Source organism: Mastigoproctus giganteus, chromosome 7, assembly GCF_048544385.1.
Source record: "Mastigoproctus giganteus isolate SK-2022 chromosome 7, ASM4854438v1, whole genome shotgun sequence".
NCBI lineage: Eukaryota > Metazoa > Arthropoda > Arachnida > Uropygi > Thelyphonidae > Mastigoproctus > Mastigoproctus giganteus.
Window position 1 is genome coordinate 68,689,330 of NC_143581.1, and position 11,668 is coordinate 68,700,997.

Sequence of the window (11,668 nt, forward strand, 5' to 3'; positions counted from 1 at the left end):
CGACGTCCCTAAATATGCATTTTACTCCTAACTGTAAAGTAGTTGGAAATCCTTCTGGAACCATAAAGCCGTTCAGGATGATAAACAGAGATAAGTAAGCAGAGAGAAAACGATATTTTTATAAATCTTCTTAACTCTAGCGGTGAGTTTTAACTTTATGTCTGGCCTAATCTTCAGGGAAAAAAACTAACACATACTTTAAAAATGAACATTAATCAGAACATGAATGTTATTACCATCTTTTAAGAGTATTGGAAGAAAACGAACCCGCAATGCAGTTAATAATCCGTGGCTACCAACAAAACTTTAATCCCAATCCCATCTTTACGTTTCCTCATTCTACCTAATAATCTAGGCTTTAACAGCTGAGATTTTATGAGCGTCCCGTTATAAAAAGAGCAATAAAATCAACCATAAAATAATCCAGTATTTAACAGTTATCCAGAGCTTAGCACCATCTCTTTTCGAGATAGCTCTGCATTATGGATCTTATATTTCTAAACCACTTATTGCAAAAAAGCGAGATCTGAGACCAAATCCCGAATGCTGTATATCATTTTGTGAGATTTCCTACTACAGTCGGATTTTCTGCCTGCAATCTCGCTACCATGACAACAACTAGACGCAAGAGGCGACGACTTTGGACCGAGTAGAAGCATTTGAAGCCCAAGAAATGTAATAGGGAATTTCTTGAAGTTCCATTTCCTGCGAATACTTTATCGAGATGATGATAGAGAAAAAAAATTGATAAGAATGAAACTCCAGGTGGAGAGGATGAATCATGACTTGCAGAAATCTCCATTCTGCCAGATTAAAGTAACCTACACACGCACACGGATGCTGCCACGCTTCGAGTTATTTCACGGTCTAGTAAAACGCTTTAGGCTCCTTCCGGATGCTGCATTTTATCTTCTGTCATTCTATCACGCTCAGGTGAAGAGTTCACCATCTGTTTGTCTCATCGGGATTAAGATATCTTTCCAAAGATGCTCGCCGGGCATCAGTGAGTCCTTTAATTAAAATTTCCTTTACATGATTTAAGTACATGTTCTCTCTGAGATGGTGCTTCGAGGTAGCTCTTGTAATAATATGAAAGTTTTTCAATATCTGAAAATTGTTTATTTTATACTTTTTTTACTCCTTATCTGGGTGACATGTTAAAAGCTTTCATATCACGTGAGGATTACTTCCTAAAAACGTTTGGTGAATACAAAAGGGAGAGCACAAACATTACTTCTCGGTGAATAGTTATTCCATTACTGAAAAACTTTTAAAGTCTTTTTATATAATTTACAGTGTGTTGCAATGAAGAATGTGTTGGGTTCTCAATTTCTTTTCTGTTCAGTTTGTCTGTCTAGGGATTTTTTTAAAAAATATGCCAATTCCTTATTACACATCGCCAAGTCTAGATAAAATGACATCAGAAGAAATCCAAGGAAGAACAGCTAAGATAATTCAATCACAGTTGAGAACAATATGGTGCGTGACCATATGGCAATGATACAACTGCATTTCAATTTTAATCACGTGTCGGTTATTCACCAGCCAAGTGTTTATTCTCACTCTTTTGAAGTAATGTTCGAGAGTGAAGGCAACATTGTTCGTGCTGGTTCAAAACATTCAAAAATGGACGAATCATAACGCTTTTATTCCAATTGATATTATGTCTGTGTCGGGGAGAATATTCAATGCTTCCAGCTATCACGTGCACCACCACCAACCATGAGTAGTATCAATAATTTCAGCATCGCGCTGCTGGTTTCCTCTCTGATAAAAGCATTGCCCATGACCATGGTTTCATACGTTATTTCCGACTTATCCTATTAGGGATAGAGAAAAGACTCCTTTGACCATCTACTTATGTTCCTTGCCATCAAACAAATATCCCGTGTTTCACAGACGTTTATTGAGGGCCCTCCCGCGTAGCACAGTTGACATAATCACTATCCTACCCACACCGAGATGAAAAGGCACGGGTTCGAATCCCCTCAAGGACTCGAGGAATTTTTATGGGCTTTTTTCACAACATTGCTGAATTACTTGGTATCAGGAGAAGGTAACATGGTTTTTCCTCCAGCAAACTCGGAGTTTTCATCCATGCATACAACTTAATATGGTCTAAGTTGCTGATACGCCTAAAACCATACGACAAATGCGTTGAAAAGTGAGTACTGATAAGCCGATATCTCCTTTTGATAATAATGAAAAAGTACAGCCAAGAATTCTACCGAAGTAATTATACCAGCTGAGTATTTTATCTTTCTCCTTTGTGACTTAACTTTTTTCTTTGATACTGGTTGCCTCTCAGTCAAACTAATCCACACGTAAATAATCTTCTGTATAACAGAAGAACCTCATGTATATGTCATACAGTATTTCTTTGATCTGCTTCATTGTAATGAGATGATATTCTCACATTTCCTGCTATCCCGATCAGAATTTAATTTCATGAGAAATCACTATATTCCAAAATATTTCTTCGGTTCGTTTCCAGCGTAATAAATTGATTTTATAAATCGAAGTACTGCGCTGAACCACTGTATTATAATCACAATAGCGAAACGCTTTAGTTGCAAATATGAGGATGCTGTGATATTTGCCCCGATATATTTCATTTGAAAATGGCGATTACAAAATGTCACTCGCAAACTGAAGTCTGAAAATGTCAAATTCCCGAGAGATCAAATTTCATCTACGGATAAGCATTTTTCTATCAATTCTATTAGGGCCCTTCGTGTTTCCATCATCTGAAAACATTAGTATTAGATTTAGCGAATTGGATTTAGTATTAAAGCTGAGCCTCCAGAGTAGAAAAACATTGTGAGCGACTCTCAGATGACTATTTTTACTGTGGTAGCTGGGACAGTGTTTTATGCCAAATACAGTATAAGTGCACAAACAAGCCCACTAAATTATCTCGCAGATTAAAAAAAAAAAAAAGCTGGAAATAGGATTATTGCCATATAAGCAGGAGAAATCCATCCAACTTAATTTCAACTGTTTAGAACTTGATACGAAACAAGTCAGTTTCTTCCCCAACCCATACTTTTCCACCTTGGGTTGGCCCTCTCACAAAGTACCACACAATGGCGCTGCAGGGTTCAAAATGGCTGCGTGCTCGAAGGCGCAGAAATATTTACGTATAATTCTTGAAGAGGGATTCTCTGAGGCATGGGGATCTTGGCGCGGTTACTTCGCGCCATCATATCTGCCCCCTCTGCATTGATTCCACAATAAATCCTTCCCACAGACCAATCTGTTTAGATACGTCGACTGAGTTACCTTCGCAATACGACATCACGGCGGAAATTTACTATCTTTTAACGAGACTTCAGCAAACCTCTCTAATACACCATCATACTCTTCTAATGTCTCTCTCGGTTGTTAAAAGAACAAATGAAATCTCTCTCTCTCTCTCATTTGTAAGTTACCGAAAACTTTACACAAAGTCTCCAAAATATCGACCATTCTAAACAGGTCAATGAAGGTCGCAATGCTTCTGCTCCCACATCCAATACAAATCCCGTTCTGACAACTCCACCGGAACAAACACCGTTGAAACACCCGCCCCTTCTGAAAATCACTTACTCTATCAGAGCCACAGTAACCCTGGACATACTTCAATCCCAACTGGGATCCAGTCCTTTAAACATCTTAACCAATTATCTGCCTTGTTTTTCTGACTTACATATTCCAACCTCCCATAGTTCTTGAGGTCCTTCTGCTGTATACTCCATTTCGGGATATAAAATCCCTAAAGCTCTGGTTTTTCGTCCAGTAAACAGTCAAGTCGACTACTCCTCACAGCCCTAGTTTCTTTAGCATTTAACGTACACACACGTACGTCACAATCCCACATCTCATGTCATAATTTAATTAAGACATACTTAAGTCTCTTTAGTTATCTTCATGTTATTTTTATTAAGCGGAAATAAAGAACATTATTTAACACAAAATAAAAATGCTAATCCTTTGTCGAGCGTGCAGAAATCTTTTTAAAAAATTTATAAAAATAATCTGTATATATCTTCGCTCGTTATTCTAAATTTAGGGTTCACCTTCAAATAACCTTCTACTGCGGTCTTTGTCACTTCCTTCTAACCAGTGATGACAACCTGTATCATAAGACCGGGGCTTAAACGGAAACAAAAGAGTACTTCCATCCTTCATCTTGTTCTACCTGTAGCGTCTAAAAGATTGATTATATCCGTTAGACACGCTGAAAATCCAGACAAGAAAGCTGGTGTTGTAATTAATCAGATAACCGTCATCTTAGATTAGCGTGGTATCGCTGTAAAAAAAAAAAATTCTGGCTCCTTTAAAGGCTACGCGTTAAAAATTAATAAAAACTGACCGCTTTTAACATGCCAGGCTGTCTATGTATCATTAAAAGGTCCATTAGGGTATATATCACAGGAATAATGCACATAGGTCATCACGAGATGAAAAGAAAGGGGCTTCTGTTGGTTTAATCGGCAACGACTTGTGCTAGCCAAATAGTAAACCAAATTCATTCGCAAAAGAAACTTTTCCAGTTTTGAAACTGGATTCCGAATTAGGATTATTCCACATGAAAACAAGGCTTTATACCCTTGCAGTTTATACACAATGTCTTAAGCATCGTGGCCTCAGAGGCATTTGCGATAATCCAAACTCTAATTCAAATCCTTTTTGTCTCAAACGAGTATCCGACGTTGTACTTTTTTTAAGAGTGGTATCCCTCTCATCTTCGCCTCTCAAAAACCGTGTGACCTTCTACCGAGAACAACAACATCGGTCAGAGTATCAAAATGTCCCATAATAAGTTGCTACCATCTAGATGGAAATCAAACTCGGACCTTTACTACAGAGTACAGAAAAACAATGGATGGATACAACCACTGTGCTAGGCGCAAAGGGTTTGTTTTAAGGTCACATAAATGTTAGCATTTCTTGTAATGGACTCAGAACAATGCGGAAAGCAAGGTGGCTTATCAGAGCTTTGATGGCAAATCTGTGCACCTAAGTATCTCAAAGTAGCTGTGCCTTCCATAATACAATAGACTTCTGTTGGGAAGTGGAAAGTCGATAAAGAAAGAAAGAATAAAAAACACACATTCATAGAAGTAAGGAAGAATCGATCACAAAAGCTCCCCAGAGTGGCAAAGTATAGAATGAGGCTTGAGAAAAAGGATCAGGAAGGTCACGTTGCCTACCCCTTTCCATTAGCAGACGGAAGGTCACCGTAAGAGCAGGTTTATACATTATTCCACCCGTGCATCTCCACTGTCGGATGTTGCAAAGGGAAATTACATCTCTCGGATTTTGGGTTTGCTTCAGAAACTTTTTTTTTTTTCGGTGAGCACCACCAAAACTTCTTATTCAATGTTTTCTAAGACCTTTTTATTAAGGTTTCTTTTCCTTGCCTTGTTCTTTTTTGAACGCATAAGTCAACAATCCCTTTAACTCTACAAACTAGAAACTAATCCCAATTTCTTTCTCCGCGCAAAATACTCATTTATAAAAGAAGCAGACAAGAGAAGACGCTTTCTTTGTTTCCAACAGTGGCACTGCAGCAAAAAGGAGACAAGGCCTAGCTGTTAAAGTCCACGAAAACTTCCTTAAATCTTGTTTCTTTCGTAGCTGTTTTCTCGCTTCAGTCTCCTGTATTCACTCCAGGTACTGTTTACAGTTCTGTTGTAATTTTAGAGAGACCATCTTCATCTTTCTTTACTCCATAATCAATTGTTAGTGTCCTTCCTAACATGACAGAAAAAGAAACGTCTTAAAGCGTACTGGCGATATTTTGCTTTCTTGAGAAAAGCAAATTACTAGCGAAGAATAGATAAGCTGTCGGATTAATGGATCTCCTAAACCGAATTGCAAGAGCTAATCGAAAATATTTAATCGAATTAATGGCTCAAGTAAATCACAACTGGGAACAGTGATCTTCCCAAGTGCATGCTAATTTGAATATCGCATTTCGTTAGGAGTAATTATAACTTAAAAAGGATCTTCTAAGCTAAGAACCCCATTAGCATGTGGCAGTGTAAGGCGAAAATACAAATTTTCCAACAATAATTTGATTCAGTTTCTGGTTCAACCAGAAACAAATGCTCATAAAATTTGAAAGTATTCTCATTAGTAGATGTCACCGATGTATAGTGACAAATACATAATATATTAATGGCATACTCCACTGATATTTTATGTGGAACTACCTTTACCAGAAGAGTATACAATAGATAATAAAAGCATTCCTTTCTAACCTGGAAGCTGGAAACCATGATAATTAATTCCAAAACTTTTCTTTATTACAGAATCAAAGATGTCCCCTACATTTAACTCAGAATTGAAAAGAATCAAATCATATGCTGATCAAATAGTCTAAGATTTTATAAAATAAAAATTATTTCCTAATCAGTGATTTTCAACTTGTATGTCACACTGTTTGAGTGTGACCAAAATTTGGCCACGCTCGAACAGTGTGACCAAAAAGATCCATAAAGATGATAAACGATTAAAATTCAAATAAGTTTCTTTGCTTTACTGAGTTACACGTTTATAATTTTAATAGCTAAAGAAGTTGAGCAAACTGATCCTACTTCCGAATTATTTTAACACGAAGATTCACGGAAACCCATTTAAAACGTGTTTCAAGGCCTAGCTGTTAAAGACGTGTTTCAAGATGGCTGCCGGAAATGAAAATACCGATATCTCAACAGATTTTCATAGTATTAATTATCAATAACCACCAAGGACATTGCCCAACTTCTAGTCTCAAAAAATGAAAAATTTATATAAACAGCTAACTATTAACTTAATAATTCTACTTATTCACAGAATAAAAAACTGACGCTTAACTATAAAATTATTGCAGCTTACTAAGTGTGTTAGTGTTCTCTAACAACACAATACCGTTGTACTCCCCAACAGGAAATGGTAGACATAACCAGAGCACTTTGACAATGCAACGTGTTGATTATGAGCTTCTAACTCACCTGCGAGACCATTTCTCATCCAGTTTCTTTCCCTGCATGTCTCGAGCTAGTAGTTCGCCTGAATGATCTCTTTATTTCCGGTTGGCAGCAGCCTTGCTAACGCAACTACACCGTTGTCATCATTACGATTAGATGCACAACGCAGACATTTCGTAAATTCGTTCGCAATGTTTATCTCGTTGCACCCTGAGAAGAGAACACGTGCGAACAAACCTCCTCTACCTTTGAAGATTTGTGGAGGAAAAAATAGACTGCAAATCCCGCGATGCATTTTACCGTTTCACTCCCATTTCGAATCTCGAGACTGAAGTCTGTATTTCAGCTGTGTAAGGCTCTGGTTTGGGCATGATGTTGTGCCCCAGGTTATTTTTAGGAAAAATAAACATATTCCGAGGTATATCTCAGTCTTTTTTTTATTTTATTTCATGTTATTGGGGCAGTCTTTAAGGGTTAACTGCAATTTTCCTAGCTTCCTCTATTAGCCCAGGATTGCGAGAGAGTGCCCTGTTTGCCCATGCCCTCTAGATTACCTACATTTCCGTTTCAAGTTAATAACACTCGATTCTATGGGAATACGTTTAAAATACAAATATCTTCAATGTCGAATTCCATTAAGAAAATTCCTCTTTGTTAATTGAATTCATTAACAAATAGAAACACGCAATATGCAAAATAAACGTTGAAGCCCTGGAAACTTCGAGTCTTCATGCAATATCTGAATTGGTTCCGATAATTAAATCAAACAAATTCGAAATACGATTCTGAGAGATGCAAGGAGATATATCAGAAAGGTAACACTTCACGTAAACGAATGGGGCAGCTAAGCAATAGCGAACATCGCTGGGGCTTCTCACAGCATTCATCACGATCTCTGAACATATTTATTGACATTTTCAACCCAATTAAGTTTGGAATACACAAGAGGCATCGGGAATTTATGACCGTTTACAGTTAATACGAGCAAAATTTGCATGTTTGGGTATTCCTGGATAGGTTATCGATAAGCAATGAGGAATCTCCCCTTTCAATTCAGGAAATATGCCCATCAGCCGGAGATATAGTTAATGTATTGGTGACTCGCAAACGAAAGATATTCTGCAATGAATTAGAATCTTTGATGGACTTTTCTCCAGTTCTCCTTTCAAAATTAAAACTGCAGTTCCTGTAGAGAACACAAACAAAGTCGAACTTCATTAATATCGGAAGCGCAATTTTTGTGTATGTAATGTATACATTTTGTGTTTCTTTCTTCGGCTTTCTACCACCAAGTCTGCAAATATTGATAATGCGTTAGACCTTGTTCAAGTTCTGTAGACAGAAATTCATCTGACGCGACATAATCCCACTAAAGTTCTCGCCCGCCTTGCTAAGGGCAAAGAAGTGTTCATCTAATTAACCAGAATTGTAACATCCCAGAGTAAAATCTCATGAAGGTATTAGTAGAATAAACATCGCTCGTGCACGCATGCACGCAATGAACACACTTGAACAAACACCGTCGGGGAACACTCAAGTTTATCGCAATTTTGAGTTGAGATACTCGGCAGTTCTCGAAGTAAATTATGATATTCGTTTCAACCTTGTCATTGAATATTCAATAATTACATATTGACGATTTATAAGCAAAATCCTCATTCACGAACAATTGCTTTACAAAATAGTTGAAACTTAAAGTTGATCTTATTTTCAACTATCTAAGATACGTATTTATTAACTAAAATCCCCAGAGAGAGTTGGCTTATATTTAAATAATAGCAACCAGGCTTTTTTTGAAGAGTCCACGTTGAACGATGTCCAGCTTGTGTTGGCTTATATTTAAATTAATGCAACCAGGATTTTTTGAGCAGTCCACGTCGAACGATGTCCAGCTTGTGCTGAGATGAATGTCGCTGAAGTTCACAGCTCTACTAAGATTTATATTACTTGGGCCAGCACAGTCCACCTGTACATTTGCAACTTGGAACATCGATCATACGTCTATGAGTTGCACAACTCATTTTCTCAGCTCTGTGAATACACTCTCGTTATAGTTATACATCAACGTGCCAACTTGGGCGATTTTAAATCAACCAGGCCACGTCGCTTACTCTGTTTACCTTCGCAAGTGTAAACAACTGCCATCCTGGCTGTTATCAACCAGTTACCACGCATCTATAAATACGTAACATCGATGATAAACGTAGCGGTACCTTCAATTTATTTTAACGAAATGGTTGCCCCTAATAAATTTTCCCTCTAGTGTATACAGTAATATTATGCAGTTAGAAAATGAGTGTTTTCAAAGAATTTATCGGTGAGCCACCCTATCTGTACTAATAATCCTGTTTTTTTTTTAAAAACTTAAAAAAACAGGATTCTAATTAGTTGTTCATCTAATACGCAACATAAATTTATATTTTTGTTTATTTTAATTTTCTGAAACTGCTTTTATTAAACCTATTTAACCCAGTGGAAATTAAAGTACCCAACCATAAAGAGTTAAAAAAAACACCTTCAGAAAAACGTCTTACGTTGGCCTATAACTCCAAAAGACGAGCTATGCTAAGGTAAGTTAATTATCTAAGTAATGACTATATTAATGAGGAAATTATGTTTCAAACGCGTCAATTAGCTAAGAAATTATGATCGTGGGAATATTAACCACATAAATATTCAATGACTGTAAAAACATTACCTGACAACGCAATAATCTGTGGTATGACATCGGAGTTGATCTTAGTCTTCCACTACGCACATCTTACTGGAAGGTAGGCGTATATAAGAAAAAATTCCATTGGCAGCCAACGCATAATTTGATTTTTTCAGGAGACTCCACGCGTTCATCCCCTCCCTCCCTAACCTTTCACGAGAGGATGCCCAAAAATGTGTTAAAATTTAATTTTCGAGATGCTTTATTGTTGAATCTCAAGAAGTCCACGATAAAAAAAAAAGAAAAGTTTTTTAATTAGGGTTGCGTTTTCTCCATCCGCAAACAGCACTCCGAAAGAGAGAGAAGGGTGGAGGAAAGAGGGGAAAAATAAAACAAGATTAAACAAATAGCTGGCGTTGAAAAAAAAGCAAAAAAAAGCAACATTTCTCTGGATTTTTATTTACTTTTTTTTTTCCTTTCCAACGTTAGTTGTCACGTGGACAATGTAATGCAAATGAAGACAGCAAAGTGGATTTTGTGAGACAAAATAGCGTTTCCAGCGACTAAAATCTTGCTTCTTAAAATCGCTTTTTATTCCACAGCTCAATAGTCTGACCTTGGCCAGTTAACATTGAGAAATATTCAGACAGTATTTACGATAAAAGCCACCTTTCTGATCTTCCTAACGAAAGGCCTGTCTTTCTAACGTGTACCCATATACAGCTACGATATTTCTAAATCCCCTTAGCAAATCTTCTGTGGAACTAAACGAGTTCCTTCCTTCCTTCCCTCCCTCCCCATCCAACGATATGACATCGACTAGAAAAGCTCCCCATTCTTGGACAACTCATGGAGATACCACCAGCGACGGGGAAAAAAATCTCGGGAATTAGACTGCCTTTCAGTCGATTAAAGGCCGCCCTCGAGGATATAATGAGTATCACAAATTACAGCTTTCTAGGTCGATCGATTCGTGGCAAAACTTCACATCATCCGCGACTTCATCAGCGCGGATTACTGAAATCAGAAAGTGGCGATCACTCTTCGAGTAAACTTTGATGAAAGGCACAATATTATGGTTCAATTCCTGTTATGGAATTGAACCATAATCTGTGATGCAGTTTTATGGTTCAATTCCATAACAGGAATTGAACCATAAAACTGCATCACAGATTATGGACAAATATTGTTATTTATGAAAGTCAATAACGGACTAATTTATTGTACAAATAACAGCCAACAAATATGCAAATTAAAGAGCTTAATGTAGTCACGATGCCATAAGAATCAGATTTAAACTTGTTATACTTTGGAATATAACTTGAATGGATAGTTTTGAGCAAAAGTTTAAAATTAAACAAATATTTATCAGAGAAGTAGAGTTGCTCAGTATCTTCCAACTTCCCTACGTTTTTAGAGTTAGGGTAAAAGGAAGTAATTTTCAGATCGTGCTGATTTAACTAAAAAAGGGGGGCAATGTTGGAGAATTTAACTTTATCCTTTAAAAAAAACAATCTTACACGTATTCAGCCTTTACTAAAATATCAAAATTCACAGCATCTTTTGGTCATTTATCAATTAGAGAAGGGAGAAGCATTTTTTCTTTTTTTGATTTAAATCACAGGGGGGGTTTAAAGCCTGGTTACGTGCACAGCACGTAAAGGACTTAAATTGCGAAAATTTGAATTTTGCTCGCTATAGTTAAATCGATACCACTCACCGATATGGATATGGCCCACATGGGGAATTCCTGGTACCCGCTTATAATCGTGCATTCTTGAAAATGGACACAAAAATCACTCAGGAAGGAGAACTGCAAAGAAAACTTCTCAAAGAAGGACTCGAGGGAAATATTACACTTGCAGAACTCATTTGGACAGAGACTCGTTTACCACTACCACCAGAGGGCTCTGTATTGTACTATGAAATGCATCAACGCCAGATTCTTTAGTGATTCTGCCTTTCCCCCCGTTTAAACAGACTGGAACCTTCGATACAGTCTTATTTTCCCATTTTTTGTTGCATTTAAGATGCCCTTACAATAAGAACTTAGAAAGAC

At 37.2% G+C, this 11,668-nt stretch overlaps 1 protein-coding gene across 1 annotated transcript in view; it reads right to left on the bottom strand.

The window, feature by feature from the left end:
* LOC150082982 (guanylate cyclase 32E-like) overlaps nt 1–11,417 on the bottom strand; it is a 432,790-nt gene extending 421,373 nt beyond the window's left edge. Inside the window, exon 1 of the mRNA XM_090376960.1 lies at nt 11,330–11,417. Within this exon, the coding sequence (XP_090233086.1) occupies nt 11,330–11,350 (21 nt within the window). The 5' untranslated portion in view covers nt 11,351–11,417. The remainder of the gene's footprint in view (nt 1–11,329) is intronic.
* Between the last annotated feature and the right edge of the window lie 251 nt (nt 11,418–11,668).